Source organism: Physeter macrocephalus, chromosome 12, assembly GCF_002837175.3.
Source record: "Physeter macrocephalus isolate SW-GA chromosome 12, ASM283717v5, whole genome shotgun sequence".
Taxonomy (NCBI): domain Eukaryota; kingdom Metazoa; phylum Chordata; class Mammalia; order Artiodactyla; family Physeteridae; genus Physeter; species Physeter macrocephalus.
The window spans coordinates 70,623,245-70,650,166 of record NC_041225.1 but is presented as its reverse complement, the minus strand read 5'-3'; the positions used below and the strand labels follow the sequence as shown (position 1 = coordinate 70,650,166).

General features: G+C 40.2%; 1 protein-coding gene across 2 annotated transcripts in view; it reads right to left on the bottom strand.

The window, feature by feature from the left end:
- Window positions 1–26,922, bottom strand: part of EML6 (EMAP like 6) — a 308,692-nt gene that overhangs the window by 67,356 nt on the left and 214,414 nt on the right. For both annotated transcript variants that reach the window (XM_024118542.3, XM_024118541.3), the window contains exons 17-23: window positions 17,784–17,884; window positions 16,305–16,507; window positions 13,670–13,781; window positions 13,271–13,398; window positions 8,908–9,049; window positions 5,524–5,676; window positions 5,227–5,358 (exon numbers count right to left, since the gene is read on the bottom strand). In XM_024118542.3, coding sequence (XP_023974310.1) covers window positions 5,227–5,358; window positions 5,524–5,676; window positions 8,908–9,049; window positions 13,271–13,398; window positions 13,670–13,781; window positions 16,305–16,507; window positions 17,784–17,884 — 971 coding nt within the window. The remainder of the gene's footprint in view (window positions 1–5,226; window positions 5,359–5,523; window positions 5,677–8,907; window positions 9,050–13,270; window positions 13,399–13,669; window positions 13,782–16,304; window positions 16,508–17,783; window positions 17,885–26,922) is intronic.

Here is a 26,922-nt window from a genome sequence, read left to right as displayed (position 1 = left end):
TTGCGGAGCACAGGCTCCGGACGCGCAGGCTCAGCGGCCATGGCTCACGGGCCCAGCCGCTCCGGCATGTGGGATCTTCCCGGACCGGGGCACGAACCCGCATCCCCTGCATCGGCAGGCGGACTCTCAACCACTGCGCCACCAGGGAAGCCCTAAAGCCATTCTTTACTCTTATTTTTAAATTTAAGCTGGCTTGAGTGGGTTTCTGAAATCAAGGAGATGAAGAAATTTTTAAAAAATCAATTATTCTTGTGTTAGGAAGGTAGAATTATGGGTGTGTTCTCCCCCCAAATTTTCTTTACTACTGTTATGAAACTGTATTTTTTTTTTTTTTTTTGAAGCACAGAGGAACTATTTAGGTCACCACTCCTTTTCTCCACTGCTTGCTGCTCTGTAATAGATAACCACGGAAATATTCTGAGGACAGGAGCAGAAGCAAAGAGCAAAAAGTATAATTTGCCCCTGAATAACAGTAACCCTATTCTTTTAGAATCCTCACATTTTTATTAACTAGAAATGTCTATTCACACAGAATAAGAGAACTGAAAGAGACAGCTGTCCCCATCACTAAGCAGGTACAGTAAATCACACATATTACAGGTGCCTAGAGCTTTATAATCCAGAGTGATTCATACATGTCACCCCAGTTGCTATATAATTTACAAGTTAGAACAATTCCAAAATTGGTACTAAATAGACCAAACACATCAGGCCATTTGCAGTGAAAATGGGAATGAGATGTCCTATCATGGCTCAGACTGTTAGTTGGTGAAAGATCTTACAGTCCAGATATTTCTGGAAATGAACTAACAGCAGCTAGAAAATACCCTTCCATGTTTTCTCTCTTTCCATATACATTTTTTCTTTCTCAGGCATTCTGTGCAGGAGCTTTTATTCAGGGGTAGCTGCTGTTCCTGCAAAAGCCCGATGAGCTTTTCAGCTTTCCTGGGACCTGAGGTTGCCATGGACACGGAAGGCTACGGAGGCTGGCGGCTGTGCCATTCCCCACCCCTGACGAGCCAGCTGGCTCCGGCAAATGTGTTCACTATTTTTGACAAGATCAAAGGAATGAAACAGATCCCTGCATCTAAGTTCTGCTCTCTACCCTCTGTAGGCCCTCGAGGCCCCGCTGTGTAAAGCTAGGCTGATCTTGAGGCAGCCTGGCACATGCTGGAGGGTAGGCATTTTAGAAACTGGGATATCAGGAGCAGAAGAATATCAATATGACACATGTCTCAAGGCAACAAAATTGGAGTTAAACCAGGGAAGATTCACGGGTACACTTGCGCTTATTCTCCAGATGGCATAACTCCTCCCTAAAAATCAAAAATATTCTGTTCTCCTCTCAGGCCACAGAAACCATTTGGTCTGATCCTCTTAACTGACTGAAGGGCCACTTAGGATGAGAGGCAAAGTGGCTTTTTAAAGACCCTGGCCTCCTTACTCTTTCTTTCCCATCACCCTATGTGCTAGTTGGACCACAGACTCTGGCTTTGGGCAGAATTATGGAAATAGTGAGGTTTGCCTCTCTCCCTGCAAAGTGATGGCTCCACACTGAGGACCTCAATACCGACCTCCGCCCAGGCCCCTCTGTGGTGGCAGCCCACCGATCCCCGCCAAGGGCTTACTCTTCCCATCCGGGCTTTATTCCTCTTTATATCCCTACCTCTGACAGAGGGCATACAACACATTTGAAGAATAAAAAAAAAATAACCTTCCCCAAATGTAAATGCAACTGCAATGTCCCATCTCAATGCCATTTAGGATAGCTACTATCAAAAACAAAACAAAAAAGAAAATAACAAGTGTTGGTGAGGATGCAGAGAAGTTGAAACCCTTGTGCACTGTTGGTGGGAATGTAAAATGGTGCAGCTGCTGTGGAAGACAGTATGGTGGTTCCTCAAAAAATTAAAAGTGGAATTATCATTTTTTCCAGAAATTTCACTTCTGGGCATATACTCAAAAGAACTGTACACCCTGTTCATAGCAGCATTATTCACAATAGCCAAAAGTTGTAGGCAACCCAAGTAACCACTGACGGATGAATGGATCAACAAAATGTGGTATATACACACAATGGAACAGTATTCAGCCTTAAAAAGCAAAGTAATTCTGACACATATTACAACATGGATGAACCTTCAGGACATTATCTACATGAAATAAGCCAGTTACAAAAAGACAGATACCGTATGATTCCACTTATATAAAGTACCTAGAATAGTCAAATTCATAGAGACATGAAGTGGAATGGTGCTTGTCAGGGGACTGGGGGATGGAGAAGGGGGAATTACTATTTAATGGGTATAGGGTTTCAATTTTGTAAGATAAAAAGAGTTCTAGAGATGGATGGGGATGGTGGTTGCACAATAATGTGGATGTATTTAATGCCACTGAACTCTATAATCAAAATGGTTAAGATAGTAAATTTTATGCTAGGTGTACTTTACCACAATTAAAAATAATTTTAAAGAAATCTTCCCAATCAAAACATATTCTTCCTATGCCCCAATTTCTCTTGGTCCTTCACTCCATAAAGCGTAAATAATAATTGGTTTTAACCCCCTAATGGTCATCGTAGTGGTGGGATTCACATATTGTGTCAGGTGGTGTGTGTGTGTGTGTCTGTGTGTGTGTGTCTGTGTGTGTGTGTGTGTGTGTTGGGTTCTAAATAAAACTCACCACATTCTATTCTACATATGCATAAAGATGACCCTCACTGTTCTAAAGCTTTCTCACAAAGGGGCATATCTAGAGAAGTTAGCCAGAGAACAAATAGGGTGAAATCCTTGCTTTTTTTTTTTTTTTTAAATCCTTGCTTTTAAAAAAAAACGATAAAGCATAGAATATCAAAGAAGGTGGGTGAGAAGCAGCTGCTTCCATTCACCCTCTGGACCTCACTGGTTCCTAGATGTCTCCCAGGCCAGTGTCCTGCTTGATCATACATGCCAGCCTAAGCCCTCGGCACTGTATCTGGATGGTCCTGACGTGAAAGTGAGAGGAACTTATCTGATCTTTTTTTGCCCTTCTTGGGACTTGCACCTCTCACAATAAATGACATGCATGCCTTCCTCCCATCTATTGCACTCTGTAAAACGCCTGCAGGTTGCGACACTTAAATCCAAATTCTGGTGCAGCAAGTACAGCTACAAGTAAATCCCTGCCTGGCAGAAGGGTCAGTCTACGGCCACTACTTCAAGAAATACGTGAAATAAAATATTCTGGCATCTCTGAAATAACCTCTTTTTGGTCAAGGCCCTCATCATCTCTTTCTCCTGGTTTATTTTAGTTGCTTTCTAACTCCAGGCTCACTCACCCTCCCCAGGATGGTAGGGAATGCCTCACTCTAATCCCTCAGAATTACTTAATGCTTACAGGATAAAGTTCGGGGTTAAACTTCCTAGCGTGAGGTAACAGTTCCTTTATTTGCTGTCTTGGCCTCTCTGCATTCCCTGCCCTTCCCACCCTCAGCCACTCAGCATTACTGTTTCTTTTGTTTTTTGTGTGTGTGGTACGCGGGCCTCTCACTGTTGTGGCCTCTCCCGTTGCGGAGCGCAGGCTCCGGACGCGCAGGCTCAGCGGCCATGGCTCACGGGCCCAGCCGCTCCGCGGCATGTGGGATCCTCCCGAACCGGGGCACGAACCCGTGTCCCCTGTATCGGCAGGTGGACTCTCAACCACTGCGCCACCAGGGAAGCCCAGCATTACTGTTTCTTAATCCCCCGTTCTTCTTCCCACCTCCACATAGTGGCACACCCTGATCCTTCAGAGCCTGGGACGCTCGTCTCAGATGTCGCCATCTGGTGAACTTCTACTCAGCTTTCAAGATCCATCTCAAAGGTCACTCCTTCTACGAAGGCTCCATGGATTCCCCTGGGAGCTCTTTCCTCAGAGACACCACTTACTACCACAATAGACTAAAACTTCTCTGAAAGCTGGGACCCTGCCTGTTCCAAAGCAAATCTGCCCCGGACTCCAACATCAGCCAAGTCCCCGGGATGGGTTTTAAAAGTGACCCACCCTAGAGCACGGATGCTGCACCCTGGGTACTTAATGCTGGCTTGGCCCACTCTGAGCCCCTGCTTACCACTTCCCCTGTGACCCACCATTTCTTACTCCCTTGCTTTACCCAGTCTGTGCTCTTATATTGTTCAGGTACAAGCATGTCTCCCACACTAAGTTATAAACTTTGCAGAGAGTAGGAACCACGTCTCACTCCCTTCTGGATCCTCCACATTTTCTGGCTTAAGACTGCACATGGCAAGAGCTAGATTTGTTACATAAATAAACAGACAAGTCCCTGTGGCATCTGTGGGTATGACTTGGAGGAGGTAGCGGGTAGGTTGGGAGTTTTGAGAGAAACCAGAGAAACTCTAGGTGAGCTGAATGTAGCTTCCTACTTCCAGTGGAGGATGAAAATTACTTGAAACCTCTTGGGCAGTTCTCTGGGAGATGGAGAATTGGTAGGAAAAGGGAATTGCAGTAAGGAGGAGATACAAGGCAAGGACACAGCATGCCATACTCAGAGGTGAACTGGTGGCTTGCTATGGTAATAGAAGGCAGCATATATCTTCAGCAGTCTTAAAACTCAATGGCTTGAGTTAATAATAATTATAGGGACTTCCCTGGTGGCACAGCGGTTAAGAATCTGCCTGCCAATGCAGGAGACACGGGTTTGAGCCCCAGTCCGGGAGGATCCCACGTGCCACGGAGCAACTAAGCCCGTGTGCCACAACTACTGAGCCTGCGCTCTAGAGCCCACGAGCCACAACTACTGCATTTTCCTTTCCCACATGCTACAACTATGGAAGCCTGCACACCTAGAGCCTGTGCTCTGCAACAAAGAGAAGCCACCACAATGAGAAGCCCATGCACCGCAATGAAGAGTAGCTCCCGCTCGCCGCAACTAGAGAAAGTCCATGTGCAGCAACGAAGACCCAGAGCAGCCAAAAATAAATAAAATAATTAAAATAATAATAATTATAGTAGTGGTAGTAATAATAGTAGTAGTAGTGGTAGTAATAAAAAAATAATAATAATATGGAAAAATACTCAAAATGTTAACAGCAGCTGCCTCTGGGTTCTAAAATTATAACCAGTTCTGTTGTGAGTTTCCCCCTCTGTTTTTCTTTAAAACTCAACTGCCATTTGCTCTGGAAACAGTATATGAATTGACATGATTTTTAAAAACTGAAATTATATTTTAAAAGCCACAACATACGTTACCTCTAGAGTCCCAGTCAATGTGTGTAATGTAACTGGAAGCACCTTTACAGATGCCAACCCTTTTGCTTGTAAGGACGTTGTAAATATCCACAAAGTTATCATGGGATGCCACAGCAAGGTATTTTCCTGTATCTATAAAGAAAAAATGAGTGGTTAACACCAAAACATTTTATGTGGGAATTTACTTCCAGTTTAGCATTTTTAAATGGGTTAAAGGTCAAGGAATATTTAAAAAGGGTCCACTCTTGTAACTTTTTGTCCCAACACGTTTTAAAAAGTTTTTGCTGTCATCTTCACCTTTTGAAAATTTAATGTCAGAGATCATTTCTTTTCTGTGATGGAAGGAGACCATGTCTTCAACAGTGTCGGCATTTACAACCAGGAAACTCCCATCATTCAAGCCAACTGCTAAGGCTTTCCCATCAGGGGAGAAAGCACAGCATCTTCCACCTACAAAAGAATCCACAAAGAGCACTGTTATGATCCGAGACTTTGCTACCAAACAAAGCAAATGAAGAGATGGGGAAATGTGCATATGTTCATGGACATGTGACTGTGTCTTTAAATTAACACTCCTGGTGAGAAGAACTAAAACTTCATAATTTAAAACATCTCTTTCCTCCAAACCCAAGGACAATGATCATAATATTAAAAATAAGTTTTCAATTTCTTTGAGGTTTATCCATTCATTTCTTCATATCTGAATACCTGGAGTTTTCAAAAGACAAGTAGAGTGAAGGGGGAAAAGGAATAAAGGATTAATATAACCAGTATTTCTGCTCCCAAGACGTGATACTTAAGAATGGGAGTTCTGTAATAAAATTTCTGGAAACTAATTTTTTTCATATCATGCTTTACACACAGAACTTACTTTAGAGCACCTTGTTGTTCTACTTTTAGTCACTCTAATTCTCTGATCCGTGGATTATAATCCATAATTCTAGAGGTGAAAGATTTTGTTCCTGTCTCTTCTGTCATGGGAAGAATGGAATATGGACATTCTCTCCAAGGGTGTCTGCAAAACTGGGCTGAGGGTGCTACACGATCAATGCTTTCTACTGCTTTGTAGGGTCACAGGGAGACATTTCCGAACAAAGAGTATGGACTCGGTGGGGGGTATATTTAATAAGAATCCTATTTAAGGACAGGCCCCTCCCTGGCCCTGTTCTTCTTATTGTCAAGACTTTGGTGAGCACAGCCCTAGGATGGGACAGTTATGCTGCCCTGTGCTAAGGCATTCCAAACTGAGCTTCCACACCCACCCCTCAGCCACTGTTCAGAGCAGGCTGAAAAGCCACATTCACACCAATAACTTTAAATTGGCTCATCTGAAGTATAATATACCTTCCTTCCTTTCTTCATCCATTCACTTGGCAGTTATTTACCTACTATGAATCAGGCATGGTGTTAGTGCTGAAAGAACAGAAAGACCAGCCCTTGAGGAGGGACAGCACGATTAGGTTAAGCCTAAAAATTTATTGTACGAATGATGACACCTGACAGTAAAAGGGAGAGCTATTAATAATTACACCAGGACACCGGCTGTAAACTGGGTTGAATGGCCATCCTAACTCAGATGTGTTAGTTGTTCTTTTGAACTAATTTTTAACCTAGTGAATAAAGTCCATTGGTTGATATTCAAGTCACTCACAGCGAGGACTCGGTCTGTTATTTCCCCAATACAAATTAGTGGCCAAATTATTCACTCCTGTAGTGGGTAAGAGCATGGGCTTTGGAGTCAGACTTGGGTTTGAATCCTGGCTCCACTACTTACTGAGACCCAGAAGTCCAGTGTGAAGAGAGGCAATATGGTAGAGGACACCATCATGCAGTGGCCACAGGTGTGCTCTCTGAAGCCACGCTGCCTGAGTATGAATTCAGTTCCACCACTTACCAGCTGTGCAACTTTGGGCAAATGACTTAAGTTCTCTGTGCCTCAGCTTCCTAATTTGTAAGTGGAAATAAAAAAGGCCTTACTCACTGGGCTCCCATGAAGACCAAAGGCAAAGTGCTAGCACGGTTACTGTCTCAGCAATATTAGCCACTGTCATTATTGTCACTACTGTCTTGACACCTTTTTTCATTTTATCCCCCTAGAATACTCTCCCCATGTCTATTTATAAAAGTACCTAGCACAAATACTCTGGGGCCAGGCCCCAATCTCACCCTTTCCTATCTTAACTTTCACAAATCCTTTGAGCCTCAGATCTTAGGTTTCCTCCCTGATGGAGCTGTCTCTGGCAGTGGGCCTTACCCTGAGCCTCCACGATACCTTGCTTGTGCCACAGATCTTTTGTTTGTCTGTCCTCACCCACTCTCCGCCCTGCTCTGTGCTGGGAGCTGGCTTTCCTGGACTCGATCAGTGGGCCGCTCATCCCCAGCTTCTGATTCATTTGGTCAAGGGGCAGCAGGAGCAGGAGACTGAAGGGAGGGTAACAGGGAAGGAAGGATAAAGCACAGGGAGGCTGGGGCATGTGCTCCCTTGGCTGCCTCCCTGTGGGGTCACTGCATGCTGGCTGAACCTCCGGGCTGACGATCACAGCCCCTGCCAGGCTGTCATCTCACACAGCTCTCACTTTCGAGATTCCAGCAACTGCCCCTCCTCTTGTCCCTTCAGGCCCAGGGCTGGCAATGGTACCCGGCTGTTACTAGCTGCATCGTGCTGCACCAGCCCTGGTCATTTCCTACACCCTGCGCACCCCTTTATAAATAGTCCCGTTCTGAGACGCTCCTCAAATTACCCAATTTGAATGGACCAGCCGTTGCTGGGAACCTGTTCAAATCTTGTCTGTCTCTGACACTAGAGACGTGACTGTTCATCCTGGGATCCCCAGCGCCTGATATACAGAAGCTGCTCAATAAATGTTTGCTGAATTTGCACTCCTTGGTATACCTCTCAGTTCCAGTGCATACGGGTGTTCAATACATATTTATTCGTTTCTTGATATGAACTATTATTTTTAAACTGACTTTCATTTTTCAGTAATAAAATCAGTTCTGGAGACTGTCAGACATAAAAAGAAGCAGCATTCTTTACAAGCTGATGAGTTTCAACTGGCTCCCACAGTTCTAGATGAGAAGAGGAAGGACATATTGCCCCCAGGTGGCAAATGTCTGTGCAGTGCAAGGAAATAAAGAATAGAGCTGGGGCTTCCCTGGTGGTGCAGTGGTTGAGAGTCTGCCTACCGATGCAGGGGACACGGGTTCGAGCCCTGGTCTGGGAAGATCCCACGTGCCGCGGAGCAACTGGGCCCGTGAGCCACAACTGCTGAGCCTGCGCATCTGGAGCCTGTGCTCCGCAATAAGAGAGGCCACGATAGTGAGAGGCCCGCGCACCGCGATGAAGAGTGGCCCCCACTTGCCGCAACTGGAGAAAGCCCTCGCACAGAAACGAAGACCCAACACAGCCAAAAATAAATAAATAATAATTAAAAATGAATATCTGCTTTAAAAGAAAAAAAAGAATAGAGCTGGGCACTGAGAGATCAGGCCAGCCTTCTGGAATGATTCTCCAGGTGATTAGCTATATGTGTAGCAACAAACACTAAATCCCCATCACCCAGCATATCTGGGGGCATGTAACAGGTGTGCTCAGTAAATATTAGCTGGATGAACAGATAAATGAATCCAATACTTTCGGGTGTAAATACTTTTACAGATGTGTACGGGGACGTCACATACCTTTTTTGAGTTTCCGTACTGCCAGCATACGGTGCTGGGAGGATAGTTCCCAGATCCGCAGTGTTTTATCGTCGCTCACTGTTGCGCAGACAGGCAGGCGAGGGTGAGCCGCCAGCCCCCATACTTCTCCTTCCATGTGCCCCTGTAGGGGAGGAAACGGGGCAACAAAAACCAGTTCATGCTTCTCGGCTAGCCCTTCCTGCGAGTATCCCAAACAGGTTCAAATATAAACAAACACAGTTTGAGCTTCCTGGAGCCAAAATGATTGTACTGGATAAATTTTTCACTTGAACTTGAATCTAAAGCTGGGCCTGCGTGACGCTAAAGCATTCACTTGGAAAGCAAAGCAGGGACTCACATTGCTCCTAAGTTTTGTTTATATGACGCCGAACATCTTTCCATTTAGAAACATCTGAGTAATTAAGGAACTGCTCTCATTTTATCCTGTTGTTTGACATTGAATAAACACAGTATATATGTATCTTTTCATAAAACAGCTTGGTCACAATGACACAAACCACTTTCTTCCATAAAACCATATTCTAAAAAATGGAGGTACCACTTATCTCTGTCAGAGGAATTGGACAGCAATATTCTTGTTAATTAATTCTATTTCAGTTCTTTGAATGCACAGATTTGGCAGAGCAGATTAGAGAGACCTAAATTTTCATTTCAAGCGTCCTGGGTATAGCTCAGGGTCAGCATTTATTCACAAATTGTTCTATCCATGGAGCACAGAAAACCGAAAGGGGCTTGATAGGCATTGGACCAATTCCACATGCCGACGCCTTACCACAAACACACTTAACTGCCTTAGACGAATAACTGAGATGAAACAGTGTTTAATGAATGAACAATTAGGGAGAAAATGAATCTGATTTTTCTAAGAACAATTAGGGAGAAAATGAATCTGATTTTTCTAACTTATCACTCAGTAAAGCAGTGTAAGGAACAGATTAGATACGGAACAATAAAACAGACCAGATTGTTTACTGAATTTCTGCTTTCAGTGGCTAATTATAAAAAGGCTTTGCTTAGTAAAGCAAAAAGGAAGACCACACACAGGCATCTGAAAGGTGTTTGTAGTTGGAACGCTTTGGGGAACAGGTGGCTCTCCAAAGAGAAACTGGAAGATTCCGGTTTAACTGGGAAGCTGTTTGAGCAAAACTGTAATTTGGCAGAAGATACAAAGTTCCCAGTACAGCCGACATTCAACTATCTGAGAAGGGCATAGATATTGGTTTTGAATTTACTAGATTTGGAGCACCCAACATCCCCAGTTTTCTAGTTTCCTTCCCTTTAGAAGCCTCCCACCCCCAAGGCCACGGTCAGAGGATGGGTCAGGTGTGAGCCCTCCCTTGTTCTCCACCAGACTGGATCTGCTTGGGGCTCTTTTACAGACTACGTTCTTTTGCACACAGAGGACAGGGTTGTGGGGCTCTGAGACCCTTTCAAACCACTGCATCATATATTGATTTAAAATGGTATTTCTTTAATCTAATATGATTATGTACTTTAATTCCTGGATCCTATAGGAACGGACAGTGAGTGAGGCAGGCTGGAAGTCTCTTGAGTGGCACAAGGAAATGATCTTGGGACTTTACTTTCCTCCTGACCACCCTAAAGCTAATAATAACCAGCTGCATAATTGACAGTTGATTATATTCAAAGTGTATACAATGGGGATTTTCAGAACTCACCTCCTGTCTCTTCTCTCCTCCCCCCAACCTATTTTCTTAAAAAAAAGAAAAAAAAGCAATCTATTCCAAGTAACGTTGAACTGCCGTGCTACAGAAACTAGAAAAATGGTTCTGAAATCTCCCCACAGCACGATAGTTGATGGTCTTAACCACGCTGCCTCTACTATTCCTTAACTTTCCCTCAGTGTCCACCTCTCAGGACAGGATTGTCAGCCCCTAGAGTAAGCCCTATCCCACCGCACAGAGCACAGGGCTGGTCTTGGCAGGAGCCCAACAAACAATGATTGCACTGAACTACTGAGTTCTACCTAGGAGGAGATGGCAAATGATTGATAGACTGGAAGAGGAAAGAGAAGTGCTGAGATAAAGGAAAAGAATGGCACACGTGTAAGGAGAGAAGATGGTCTTCCCAGCTCCACCGCCTGCCTGCCCAGTGCTTAGGGGGTCATGCCTTCTGCACTGTTTTCACGCAGTCTCCATGCTGAGGCGTGTGGAGAACAGTCTGGTGGAGTGACAAAGAAAAGGCTCTGGTACCCGACAAAGCTTGGTGTGAATCCCAGCCCTGCAGTTCTTAGCATGTGGCTGTGGGCAGTTTACTGGGTTTTGAGCCCCTCATCTATAAAACAATTACAACTAAGCAAAGCTGTCGTGGAGATGAGAGAGGAATTTTGTACAACAGTATTGCCTGACACATAGTAGGTGCTCAATAAATGGCACCTGTGGTTATTTGCATTAATAGAACAACAGAAGCAAATATAGTAAAGAATAGAGCTGTAGAGAATGCAAAAGTGAAAAGCCTTTATTGTCAAGTTTAAAACATATTTAAACAAAATTAGCTCAGCTATTATTTACTTTGTGAAATTTGAAAATGTAGAGTTTAAATTTTTCGGTGCTATTTAAATCATATTGTAGTATAAATCTTACAACATACTTAGCAATACAGCATGTGGCAAACAATTTAAAGTCTCAAAAATTTGAGGATTAAAAAGAAAGAAACACTGAACTTTCAATAAAATTAAATAAAAAGTCATGGTCAGAAAGAAAAAGAAATTAGCTTGGAAGGAAAACGAAGGCAAGTGCAGCTGCAGAATAAAGAAATCACCCCTCAAGGATGCATCTCAGCACAGTTCTCAATCTGGGCTGCCTGTAGCAATCGGCTACAGAGCTTCTGAGGTTTGCTTCTAACACAGAACCGTTTTTAAAACACAGATTCTTATTCAGGATATCCAGGGTGGGGCCTGAGCACATGCACTTTAAAAACCTGATCCGTGATGTGTGAGCAGACCTGCTCTCAGGTGTAGCAAATCAGAGGGCCTCTTTCAGTGGGATTTTGGTGGCTAGTCCTAATACAGCAAGGCTGCAGGCATGCATCAGGTCAGGGAAGGAGGCCTAGCTCCTCAGACCCACAGAAGTCCTAAAGCTTAGATAACCAGTGCATATTCTTTCCACTCCACCTTCTGAACCCACACCCTCATCCCTGCCCGTGCCTCTTCCATCTGTAACTATGGCCTAACCATCACCAAACTGGACAGGACTACCTCCTCACCTCCACAGACTCCCACCCCCTCAGGTGACATGTGATCACTTCTTCAACCTTAGAGGATTCTGTTGTTTATTTTAATCTGATTTTACTTGAATAACATTTTGAGGGGAGAGGAAGGGTGAAGAGTATGTTATATGTTTATGTGAATCAAGGCTGAGACTAGAATCATGCACAAAATCTAAGGAGACACATATATTTGGTGTATGCAGAGCAAATAATTTTTATTAGTTTGACAGATTTGGACAGATCAAGAGGAAATATACTCAAGAAGCCCCACCCACACTGGGACCTGATTTAGACAATGAGATTATGGACTTTGAACAGATACTATGATGGGATAAGGCTCTTGGGGACCTTGGGAGGGGGGATGTATTTTGCATGTGGTAGGGACATGATAATTGGTGGCCAGAGGGCAGACTGTGCTGGACAGGTGACCCTCATGATGCTCCTGGTTTTCACACTCTTGGGTAACCACCTCCCTTTGAGTGTGGTATAGCCTATGGCTTGTTACCAACCAATAAAATATGGCAAAGGGGATGGATGTTCATGATTACACGTATGTGATGATATGACTATGTTATTTAAAGTTACTTAAAGGCACAGTAGTACCCGTTTTTCCTCTTTCCCTCGCTCTCTTTGAGGAAGCAAGCAGCCATGCTGGGGAACCCCATGTGAGGAGGAACTATAGGCAGACTCTGAGAGCTGAGGGTGGCCTCTGGCCAATAGCCAGCAAGAAACGGAAGCCCTCAGTCCTGCATCCCCAACGAACTAAACTTTGCCAACAACTCGAGTGACCTTGGAGGAGATCCTTCCACAGTTAAGCCTCAGATGAGACCACAGCCCTGGCCCTTATTGCAGCCTTACAAAACCTTAAACAGAGGACCCAGTTAAACTATGTTCAGACTCCTGACCTGCAGAAACCATAAGATAAGGAATGTTTTTGTTTTAAGCTACTAAGTTTGTGACAATTTGTTATACAGAAATAGATGATTAATACAGCATTTGCCTGACCGTGAAAGTGAGAGTCTCCTTAAATTTGAGCCCTAAGTGCCCCCCATTGCCTCACCCTGGTTCCAGCTCTGGTGTGAATTGTGGTTTAGGACGTGTGTAAACACCGTACCTGAATGAGCAGTGTCATTGGGCCATTCTTATCAATTTCCAGGATCTCTCCATTTTTCGTTCCCACCAGGATATGTCCATGTCCCAAAGTGATGGCACGAATTGAAGGGTTATCTTCCAAAAGCAAGCCTGAGGAGGAAAAATTGGATTTAATACTGCAAATGTTGTATTTAATATAATAAAAAATAAAACAATTGTAATGATTATATAAATTCTGTTTTTATAGTTCCAAAGTACTAGGTACTAGGCAATTATCCTTGATATTTCTACCAGGAGCCAAGGGCTCTGAATGTGGAAGAAAAAAAGACAGTTGATTTGGTAATAGTTTTCCAAGAACTTAGTACTATCTTTTCCATCTCTATGAACAGAAAGATTTCTACTGCATACTCGGGAGTGGCACCTTTTGAGCTGGTTGACAATGCTGCTCTTTTAATGGCATAAGTCTTCAAGCATCTTTCAAACATATCATCCCAGAGTTCCACAATTCCATCCTTTCCACCTGTTACAAAACCCTGTGAAGGCACACATCAGAAGAATTATATACACATCAAAATGACAAGGTACCCACCCAGCCTCAAAAGGATTTCCCCTTGGGTAAAGACGCTTTGTTTGTGTTTTCTTCCTAAGTATAGGAGGATGAAAAATCTGAATGATAACATAATATTAATATAATATTTTCTGGAAGCTTCTCTCCCCTATTTCTCTAGCAGGATTAAACACTTTCTCATTGTGTGTCCATTTCACGTTCTTCAGACCATTGGTTGGAATTTGGCACCCTGAATCATGGACGGTCATTTCTGTGCCCAGTCCCCTGACTGGACTGTGGATTCTTACAGAAAAGGACCAACCTCAGAGCCTGGCAGAGTTTCTGGTATCTCATATACTCCTGCTGAATGAATTAGAATTAACATCACAATTAAAAATGACTATTAAATATTTAAAAATATTTACTTCCAGGAAAAACACCATTATTTATTATTAAGAGTAATATAGGTATTTCATATAACAAAACTATCCTGCTATTTTGTTCAATACACAACAATTTCCACAATAATTAAAATCCAGATTAATTTTTACAAAACCTGGCAAGTAAAAAGTTTAACATATTGGGTATTTTTTGCTAGATGATGATTTTTACTCTTGTTCTAAGCTTATGATTTCTTGGCTTTATTAGTTTTCCTTTTTGGCAACTTATATATACAAACTGTTCTTTAAAAAGTTGTTTGTTTGGTTTTTTTTAAAGAAAAATACTGAGTAATTCATTCTGTTTTCTCAGAAACTTCTAATGTACTTCATTTCAATGAAGTTCACGAGGAAATAATATTTTGGAAGTTTATTACATTAAATATCCTTATTATAGATTGTGAACCTGGGGACATTCACTCTCCAAATTAAATTTAAATGCAGTATAGTATAATGTGATATCCCTGCCATTTCCCATGATTTTTCAGCTTAAGTTACCAAGCAATAAAAGAGTTTAAACAAGTTATATCACATCAACTTCTGAGTCTACAAAAAACTTTGCATTCTGCTTTAATCTTTTCTAAAACTTGAAGTTTAATCAAAAACAAATTTGCTAGTGAAAAACATCTTAACCACTAAAACAACCATTGTAGTTGCACATCTAAGAAGAACCTACTTCCATAGTGGGATCAGCATATTTACCTGGGAACAGGTAAATGCAAAATGAGGCTTGGCTTAATAAGGTGTATTAGGTGGCTTAGACTGTTTGGAGGTCAGAGAGCACACACAAACTGGTACCATCAGCAAACTAGCAGTGAACAAAAAATTGATATTTTCTGGCAAATTGATTGAAGAAAGTGTTTTAAGGGCACTGAAGGTAAGTGTGATCTATTTATTTTTTTTGCCGTGCCTCGAGGCATGCAGGATCTTAGTTTCCCAACCAGGGATCGAACCCATGCCCCCCTGCAGTGGAAGCACGGAGTCCTAACCGCTGGACTACTGGGGAATTCCCAAGTGTGATCTTTATTTAAAACAACACTGCAAGGCAGGGGACAGATCAGGACAAAGATGAGCTTGAGTAGAAATACAGCTGGTGTGATGGTTAATTTTATGTGTCAAGTGACTGGCCACAGGGTGCCCAGATTAAATATGATTCTTGTGTGTGCCTGTGAGGGTGTTTCTTGATAAGATCAGCATTTGAATTGCTAGATTCAGTAAACTGCCTTCCCCAATGTAGGTGGACATCATCAAATTCATTGAGAGCTTGAATAGAACAAAAGGTAGAGGAAGGACAAAATCACCCTCCTTTTTCCTGTCTCACTGATTGAGCAGGGACAGCTTATCTTTTCCCACCCTCAGACTGGGATTTACACCATTGGCTCCCCTGGTTCTCAGGCCTTTGGGCTTGAACTGAATTACACCATCAGTTTTTCTGGGTCTCCAGCTTGCAGATGGCTTAAGTGGGACTTCTCAGCCCCCATAACTCCATGAGACAACTCCTTATTATAAATCTCCTTTTTGTATATGTATATGTATGTGTATATCTCTGTCTATATCTACGTCCTACTGGTTCGGTTTCTCTGGAGGACCCTGACTAACACAGCCAGTGAAAAGACTTCACTCTGACACGCTTGTTAAAACTGAGCCTGTCTACACAGGAACAAGCAGGTTATCAACATAGCTTCAGGTCATACTGATGGGAGGGACAATAATCCAAACACCAGGCACTTCCAGGTCTCTGCTCATTGCGCCAGCAAGGTGGAAGACTGTGTTGAAATATTTCTCAGGACTCTCTTGCTACTGCATGTCTGCATTTATCCCAACACTTCTTAAGGAGTTCTTAGGAGTGACAGCCAGGAAGAAAAAGTGCGAAAACAGAAGAAAGAAGTTGCACATAAAGAAATAATTATAAACAAAAGAGAAATTTAAAGACCATTTGTGCTCCTCTCCATTCATGACAACTACTTCCTAATTCAGAGGGTACTGTTTTTACACACAGGCATCCTCTTGGTGTGGACCTTCCTAAGCCTAACTTAAACTTTTAGAACGCTAATGAGGAAAATAGACTATACCTTATCCAATGCATACATAGCAAACACGGGCCCGTCATGAGCTTTCACTGTCTTTAGTAGGAGAATGTCCTTCCAAATAAAAATATCTCCAGTAGCTGCTCCTGAGAACACCAGATCTTCCACTCGCCCATAAGAAACGCACATCATTGTTTCTAACTTTCCAACACTTCCAAAAATTCCTCTTTTAGAGGTGAAGCCCCCACCTGGAGTGGACCAAGAGAATTTATTACTTTTTGAAAAATTGATACCTTCTATGGACATTTAGAATGACTATCTTCAGTGAAAAACCCAGTGTCTCTACATTATGTGTCTACAGAAAGATGTATTAAAATGGCAGAAAACATCATAACAAAAACATTATAAAAGGTTTTCTCCTTCACGCATTAATTCAGCACTTGTTGAATCCCTACTTTGTGGCGGGCACAGTGGTTGACACTGGGGTATAAAGGTGAAAAGGAAGAGTTCCTGCCTTCAAGGAACTTAAGGTCTGGTTGGGGAGAGAATGTGATATACATCTCTAACCAAGGTTCAGCGCAAGTTCTGTGCCAGCCAGAGGAAGGGGTGACTGAGGGCCCTGGGGAGCCAGGCAAGTCTTCCTGAATGCTGAACAAAGCGAGTGAAAACAGCAGTGGCTGTAATGTAAAATGTAAACATGTTTTATGTATGTTTTGCCTCGATTTTTATCACAGTGGCTTTGGGGTGAGAAAAATGAATCACTGTAGGAGAAGTACATCAGATTTGTTCCTTAAATGTTCACATTTCCCTGTACCTTCTTATTAGCACTGAGAAACCCAGACTCATTCCAGACAACTGTAGGCAGGCTGGCTCTCCAGACATGGTGGGTGCCATGACCCTTTCTTCAAAAGCAGAAGGCATTGGAACAGTAGCTTCTTTAAGTTTTGCCCAGTAAAAGATTGGGCTTGGTACCAAAGTTGATACTAAGAATTCAGAAACAGTCCCAATGAAAGGTCTGACCTATTAGTGAGAAAAACAAGATATCCTTCCATGTTTTGTCCTGCTTATTTACTCATCCTTATTATCAGCATTATAAACCACAAGTATTTATTTTGACCACTTACTGTGTGTACTGTGTGTCATATTTAATTCATGTGCTAAATGCAGTTATAAATAAAAGAACCCTCAAAATATTGAAAATTGTATTCACCCAACTAAAGTGATTATTTCCTGCTCAGTAGTCCAACATAATCACTGCTTTCAGAACTGATGACTGAATATAAAAATAATTATTTTCACAGCAGAACATTTCCCAAAGCTTTCTAGATATTGATGAATATGCAAGGCATCATATAGAGTGTTCTAAGCTTCACAGCTCAAACATTATTTGGGAGCAAATGTCTTTTAGGCATACTTTAATTTTAGATTGCAGAGATAGGCTAGGTAGTGGTGTTGGTTGTTTTTTTTTTTCCCAGCTGGATTAAAACTTTCAACCACATAAAGGATAAACCCTAACAATAGTACCTGCTTGTTGCCAGAATTTGATGTGCTTGATCCCAACTGTAACCAGTCTGTCAATATGGTGTGGGTTACACTTTACCACAAATATCTTATCTTTATGTCCTCTGTAAGAGACAAATAGGGGAAAAATTCCAGTTTTGATGACAGCACTGCTAGAGAGTTTTATTAAAAGCATGCATTTAGTCTAACTTTCATTAAGCACATCTAATAGGACAAGTAAATTAGAAGACGATTTAAAATACACATGGGGTCTACACTAAAATAATGAGTTTTGGCTTTTCTTCACATGTTTGAGCCCTTTCTTCTTACCCTACCATTGTTACCAAAATCTACTTAATTATGTTTTAAACAAATTAATGAAATATTTTAAATGGATCAGAAAGTCTCCATGAGATAAAATTAATGCCACAACTATAGAATTGTAATTCTTGGGATACAGAGGTCTTGTATAAGAGGAGGGAGAAGATACTGTAAAAGTATTAATGAGAAGCTTCAAATGTAATATTCTTGCTGGGGAAAGCATAACTTTGGGTTAAACAGAGTTTCAGCTAGAAATGTATTCACAAGAAGCCGAAGCCCCTGGCTCACATCCATGGAGAGAGAAAGGCTGTCGTCTATCGATTTAAGGCACTCAAGGATGTTGTACATTCAGAAATGTAAGTTTATAACCCAAGAGGCAGAAGGACAAATATAAAAGTGAGGATTGACTGTAGGCTGGAGCTGTAGACCAGCATTCCACAGTGCCAGAGAAATTTCTGGTTTAGAGTATAAAGTAATCACATTAGAACTAAGAATTTACTGGTCTTAATGGACTATTTGATGGTCTTCTCTCATATACTAGGACCTAACTTTCATTATGTAAAAGAAAAGCAACTAACATAAAGAACATGACTGACTAGTCTCCCTTATGAATACAGATACAAAAATCTTAAGTAAAATACTAGCAAAGAGAATCCAACAACATATTTAAAAAACAGTACATTATGACCAAATGCAAGGGTGGTTAATTATTAAGGAATCAAATAATACATCATATTAATACATGAGAAAAATTATGTTATTTTCACAGATGCCAAAAAGGCATTTCACAAAAAAAACTAACAGTCACTTGTGATTAAAAATGTACTCAACTAACACTCAATAAAGTAGGAATTAATGGATGTTTTAGAGTTATCTCTTAGGCTTTTATATTTCCCTGCAGTTCTTGACTCTCATTGAGGAAGCCAGATTCATTCAAGACCGATTATACACAGACTGGCTCTTCAGATGTTGTGTGCCATTATCCTTTTTTTTAAAAACAGAATGTGCTGGAACAGTACCTTATTCATGGTGTGTGTGTGTGTGTGTGTGTGTGTGTGTGTGTGTGTGTGTGTGTGTGAACTCGAAAGTCAGATTCTTACTTAATGTTATTCCCAATAAAGTCAGGAACAAGACTATCACCACTACCATTTAACACTGTACTGAACATATTACCTAATGCAATTAGACAAGGTCTAAAAAAATTAAAGGCACAGGAGCTGGAATGGAAGAGGTAAAACTATTTCTTTTTGCAAATGATAATAATTATATGTCTAAAAAATTCAAAAGAAAATAACGTAAAAATAACTACAAATAAGATAATTTAGGAAAGCTGCAGTATATAAAATTAAATACAGAATCAACAACCTTAATATATACAATATCCAGTTGAAAAATATACTGGAAGAAAGGACTCTATTTATAAACAACAATAAAAATATCAAGGCATAAATTTAACAAGAACTGTGCACTATTTGCAAATGAGTACAACAACCAAAAAACACCCCATATTTGTAAGATAGAAAAGTAGACTTAAAAAAATGGAAACACATTCCATGTTCTTGGGTTTGAAAACTCAATAATAAAGATGTTAATTCTCCTAGCTTTGCTTATAAATTCAACTTGATTCCAAGAAAAAAGAGCATTTAGTGTCTGTTCTTTAATCTGGAGTTAGACACCTTGATTTTAAAGTTCTTATGGAAGAATAAAACAGCAGTAATGGCCAAGAAAAGTCTGAAAAAGAAAAGCAAAGTGGGAAGAGTAGCTCTCCTAGATATTTAAACAATTTATAAAGCCTTCATGATTAAAACAGTGTGGTATTGGTGCACAAAGTGACTGACAAACCAATGACAAAATAGAAAATCTAGAAAGATACCCAATATTTAAATGTAGTAGGTAATAAAGACAGGTCTCAAATCAATGGGGGAAAAATACTTAAAATAAATGGTGTATGTTACCAAATGCTGGCAAGGATGTGGAGCAACAGGAATTCTCATTCATTGCTGGTGGGAATGCAAGATAGTACAGCTACTTTGGAAGCCATTATGGCAGTTTCTAACAAAACTAAACATGTTCTTACCATAAGATCCAGCAATCATGTTCCTTGGTATTTATCCAAAGGAGTTGAAAACTTATGTCCACACAAAAACCTGCACATAGATGCTTACAGTACAGCAGCTTTAATCATAATTGCCAAAACTTGGAAGCAACCAAGATGTTCTTCAGTAGGTGAATGGATTAAAAAAACTGGTACATCCAGACAACGGAGTATTATTCAGTGCTAAAAAGAAATGAGCTATCAAGCCATGAAGAGACATGGAGGAACTTTAAATGGATATTACTAAGTGAAGGAAGACAATCTGAAAAGGCTACATGCTGTATAATTCCAACTAAATGACATTCTGGAAAAGGCAGAACAATGGAGACAGTAAAAAGATTAGTGGTTTCCAGGACAGAGGGGAGGGAGGGACAAACAGCCAGAACACAAAGGGTTTTTAGGGCAGTGAATAGTGAAACTATTCTGCATGATACTATAATGGTGGATACTTGTCATTATACACTTGTCAAAACGCAAAGAATGTGCAACACCAAGAGTGAACCCTAATGTAAACTGTGGACTTTGGGTGATAATGATGTGTCAATGTAGCTTCATCTATTATAACAAATATACCACTCTGGTGCCAGGTGGGGATTTGAAGGTGGCTGGGAGAGTGGGTATACAGGAACTCTGTATTTTCTGCTCAATTCTGCTGTGAACTTAAATCTGTTCTAAAAAATAGTCTATATAAAAGGGAAAAGGAAAATGGTGTTTGGAACACCTTGATAGCCATATGGAGAAAGGATAAAATTGAATCTGTTCCTCACATTAGATACTGAGATAAATTCCAAATGGTTTAGAGATCTAAATGTAAAGATGAAGCCATAGCAGATTAGAAGAAATCACAAGTGATTTCCTTTTAACCAGAGGACAGGGAACACTTTCCTTAATGGGTCTCAAAATCTTGAAGTGATAAAGATTGATAAATTTGACCACATAAAAATAAAAGCCTTTGCATGATGAAAAACATCATATCAAACTCAAAAGACAAATGACAAACTAGGAGAAATATCTGCAAGTTATAGACAACAAATATTATTAGCCCCTAATATTTAAAGGACTACTTCCTGAGTGAATTGTATTTCAGAGAAACCAAGTGGTTCATGAGAGAAAACTCTTATTTATAGAAGAATTCTAGCTAATATGAAGAATAAATAATAGAATTAGAAAATTATCATTTTCAATCACTAATTAAATCATCAATTTAGCCCACAGTTGTAAATGGATGCTACAACCATTAGATAATACATTGATGGGAAGCTTTCAATGGAAGGATGAGGCTAATAGTACCAGAATCCACAATGGAGCTGAGTATTACCAAGAGTAGGAGAACCAGACATTTGGGGCAGTGGCACACCATGGGGTGGACTGCAATTCCTGAGAAAGAGGAATTCCATCCCTGACATTGTTTAGAATTGCTGGCTCAGGAGAGTAATAAAAAGCAGATTGGCTTTTAGTTGGTTTTCTTATTCTTTAAAAAATTCCTATAGATAATAGAAGCCCTATTGCTTGCACCTGTCAAGTACTACTCCCACTACCCCCACCATCTGGTATGCCACTGATTATGTTTCTTCTGAAAGAGTGAAACATGAAGTACATATCAGGTACTCTTGACTAAAAAATTGAACTTAGGAAAAAATATCTGCAAATCATATATCTGATAAGGGACTTATATTCAGAATAAATTTTTAGAAACCCTTATAACTGAATAATAAAAAGACAAATAACCCTGTTAAAAATGAGCAAAATACTGATATCTAAATAGACATTTCTACAAAGAAGTTATACAAATGGCCAGTAAACACATGAAAAGATGCTCAGTATCGTTAGCCATTGGGAAAATGAAAATCAAAACCTTAATAAGATATCACTTCATATCTACTAGGATGGCTATAAAGAAGTGACAGACAATAATAGGTGTTGGCAAGTATGTGGAGAAATTGGAATGTTCATTCCTTGCTGGTGGGAATGAAAAATAATGCACCCACTTTGAAATGTATTTTGGCAGTGCCTCAGAATGTTAAATACTAAGTTACTATATGACCCAGCAATTCTACTCCTAGGTATATACCTAAGAGAAATTAAACATATGTTTACTTAAAACCTTGTACACAAATGTTCATAGCAGCATTATTCATAATAGCCAAAGGAGGAAACAACCCAACTATCCATCAACTGATGAACAGATAAATGAAGCGTGGTAGGATCCACACAATAAAAAGGAATGAAATACTGATCCTTGTTATGACATAGATGAACCTTCAAATATTGGGTTGGCCAAAAAGTGCCTTTGGTTTTTAAGTAAAAATAAAAGACACATTCTTCATTTTCACCAAGAACTTTATTGAACAATGTATTCACCTTTTTGTTCCACTACTTCTGCCATTTTTCAGGCAACTTCATAATTCCATCTTCCCAAAACTTTTTATCATTTTGAGCAAAGAACTGTTCCAGGTGTCTTTTACAGTTTTCCAGGGATTTGAAATTTTTTCCATTAAGAGAATTTTGTAAAGATCTAAGTAAATGGAAATCCGAAGGTGCAATGTCTGGTGAATACGGCAGACGAATCAGAACTTCCCAGCCTAACTGTAACAGTTTTTGCCTGGTCATCAAAGAAACATGCAGTCTTGTGTTATCCTGATGGAAGATTATGCGTTTTTCTGTTGACTAATTCTGGATGCTTTTCGTCGAGTGCTGCTTTCAGTTGGTCTAATTGGGAGCAGTACTTGTTGGAATTAATTGTTTGCTTTTCCAGAAGGAGCTCATAGTAGAGCACTCCCTTCCAATCCCACCATATACACAACATCATCTTCTTTGGATGAAGACTGGCCTTTGGTGTGGTTGGTGGTGGTTCATTTCGCTTGCCCCATGATCTCTTCCATTCCACATTACTGTACAGTATCCACTTTTCATCACCTGTCACAATTTTTTTTAAGAAACAGAACGTGTTCATTACGTTTAGGTAGAGACTCGCATGCGGAAATATGGTCTAGAAGCCTTTTTTCGCTTAACTTATGTGGAACCCAAACATCAAAGCGATTCACAAAACCAGGTTGGTGCAAATGATTTTCAACACTTGATTTGGATATTTTGAGTATGTCAGCTATCTCCCGCATGGTGTAACGTTGATTGTTCTCAATTAATGTCTCGATTTGATCGCTATCAACTTCAACTGGTCTACCCAACCGTGGAGCAACGTCCAGTGAGAAATCTCCAGCATGAAACTTCACAAACCACTTTTGAAACATTTGATCAGTCAGCACCTTCTCCATACACTGCACAAGTCTTTTTTTGCATCTCGGTCCTGTTTTTACCTTTCTTGAAATAATAAAGCATAATGTGCCAAAAATGTTCTTTTCTTCCATCTTCAATATTAAAATGGCTACACAAAAATTCACCAATTTTGATGTCTTTTAAAATGCATGCTGATATGACAGCTGTCACATACAATCTAACAAAATTGCTTCGAATGAAGTTAAAGACAACTAAGTGCTACTAGAGCCATCTCACGGAAAAATCCGAACGAACATTTTGGCCCACCCAATATTATGCTACATGAAAGAAGCCAGTCACAAAGGACCTCATGTGATTCCATTTATACGAAATGTCCAGAATACAAAAATCCAGAGAGACTGAAAGTAGATTAGTGCTAATGAGTATGGGATTTCTTTTTGGGGTGGTGAAAGTGTTCTGAAATTAGATAGTGTTAATGATTGCACAACTCTGTAAATATGCTAAAAAACATCATATTATGCACTTTATTCATTTATTTTTATTATATAAGTTTCAAGTGTACAGCATTATAAGTTGACATCTGTATACATTACAAAGTGATTGAACTGTACACTTTAAAATGGGTGAATTGTATGGTATATGATTTATCAATAATACTAATATTAAGGAAAAAAAAAGCTGAATGTGAATCTAATCAAGCCTATGGATCTAACTACCATTTATAGGAAATACAGGGAAATGCTTGATATGCTTTCATGAAGACCCAGTCAAGTTTAGAATGTGACACATTATATAGGTCAAATGAACCAGTTTCTCAAATGCATCCATGGCAAGAATAAGGTGGGAGGGGGACTGCTATAAAATAAAAGAGGCTTAAGGGAGATGACAATCAAACGTAATACATGCGCCCTGTTTGGATGCAGATTTGAACAAACCAACTCTCATTTTTCAAACAGTCAGATATGTTTGATTTTAAATAGAGTAATAAATTAAAGAAAGAAATTACTGTTGCTTTAGTTAGTTGTGAATGGAATGGTGGTTTTTAAAAATAAGTCTTTTCAGTTAGAAATGCCTAATGAAGTACATACTGGTCAAGTGACACAATGTCTTGAGTTTTCTTTAAAATTTTATAGCAAAAAAGAAAGTAAAAGTTAAAAATGAGGGGAGGGGGAAGAGCTTTGTATCATTTGTAGGATGTTGCAGCTGGGTGATGGGTGTAAGGGAGTTCTTTATGCTATTTCCTCCGTTTGTGTGTAACTTTTAAAATTTCCATAATAAAAAGTTAAAGGAAAAGTAAAGAAAGAACAGAGCATCTCCATACCTATTATGTAGGCCTTACAGTGAAAGGCAGGGAAAGGAGGAGAAACTGATTTTTGAACTTTCTCTCTTTGTTTCTTTGAAAGTCAAAAGTGAAGCTTGGACACCAGGGCCAAGATATATCACTGAAAGTATCAGGAACAATTAGGACAGTGAGAAAAAGGTTTAGACAAAAGAGAAGAGAAAATGTGCTTAACATAAAGAGGAGAAGTGAACCAGATAACCATAAGAAACATTAAACATCCAAAGATTTCTTGACTGGAGGAAAATCCCCACAGCTCCTAAATCATTAATATAAACTTTAGAGAGAAGATGCTAGAGAAAACTGAAATGAAAATTGAGAACAGATATCACAAATTACATCCCCTACATAGAAAAGAGCATTGTTTTGTTTGCTAGTGTCTATACAAGGTCAAACAATTAGATGGTTGGAAAAGTCTTTTTTGAGAGCACACTTTAGTTTTCACCTAATTTCTTGGTGTCATAAAAACACCAATGTTGTTTCTCTTGTAGCTAAAATTCTAAACTGACTAGTGATGGCACATAAATGTTTAGTTAATGTCAACACCTAAATAAAGAACATTCTTTGAATACCTCTGTTATTTTTCCCTTTAGACGCTTGTTAAATTTGTAGAGAAGTTGCCTACAACTGTGTGTGTGTGTAACAAAAACAAAATGAAAAGAGTTTCAGGTCCTACCCTGATGGAATAAGAATGTAGGAGAGTCCATACTGCTGCCCTAATACAGGATGATTCCTATGACCTGAGTCATAGATAATTCACCACGTAGGGCCATATTTTAAACTCTATCAGCAAGTACAGGGGAAAAGGGAAGGAACGCTCCTCTTCTAGAAGCCAAGGGCAGCTGCTGCACACCACGTGAATTGGTTTCCCAATCTTTTATTCAAAACCCTCTCATTTGCATAGAGGCCCAGTGTCGGTGTATGTGATTCGGTTTTCTCCTTTTTTGTGAAGGTAGCCCACAAGTGGAAGACTGAATGAAATGATTTATACCCCAGTTCCAAGAAAGATTTAAAATGGCTTACAATATAGAATAACATAGAATAAGCCAGGTAACATTGAGAAGAAGAAAGGAAAATGATACACTGGTGAGTGAAAAAAAAAAAAAAAAAGCAAGTTACAGAGCAGTATGCATAATACTCCACATATGAATAAAAATGGATAAAAATATTAGCAGAATATATACCAGAGAACATATGCTAAAATGTTAGCCACGGCTATGTCTGGGTAGTGGAATTATGAATCATTTTCATTTTCTTTTTGGTGATTTTCTGTGCTTTCTAACCTATTAATAATCATGTATTATTTTGAAAACAGAGGAAAAATTTAAAAAGGAAAGTGAGAAAGATCTCAATTTGGTATGCAGGAGACCTGATCATATTCACTAAATGTATGTAAGGGTAGGGACCTAAAATAGAACAAGCAGTGGAGCTAATACATACTCTGAAAGTCTATGTACCTGCTCCATGCGGGCCTATGTTTTGTCCCTAAGCTTTTTAGTAGCACAACTATTTCTCATTAACATTGAAGTAATCTTGTTATGCACCTTGATAACTGTACCTTTTGCTTAATATCCCCACTGTTCAAACTTCTGAGATGAAGCTTGTCAATAATAATTAGCCACTGCACCCCAGTCATGTTACTGGTGCAATGGAAATCTAAATAAAGGGACATAGAGGTGCCTGATTAATTATCTCATTGTTCTGCCCTGATTGACGCTGATATCAGGCTATTTCACTACTGCCCATAAGAGATTACTCTTGGTTATTATTACATAGGTTACTTGTATATTAGACTAAAATCTGAACAATCTTTAAAAGGAAAAAGAGACTAAAAAATTCATTTGCAATGGAGGGGACTGAAGTCATTCATGAAAATTAGCAAAGATCCAAAAAAACTGTGCAAAGAGATTGGATCAAGTCTCATCAAGATCTTGTAATAAGATCTTTATGGGGCTTCCCTGGTGGCGCAGTGGTTGCGCATCCGCCTGCCGATGCAGGGGAACCGGGTTCGCGCCCCCGGTCTGGGAAGATTCCCACATGCCGCGGAGCGGCTGGGCCCGTGAGCCATGGCCGCTGGGCCTGCGCGTCCGGAGCCTGTGCTCCGCAACGGGAGAGGCCACAACAGTGAGAGGCCCGCGTACCGCAAAAAAAAAAAAAAAAAAAAAAAAAGTTCA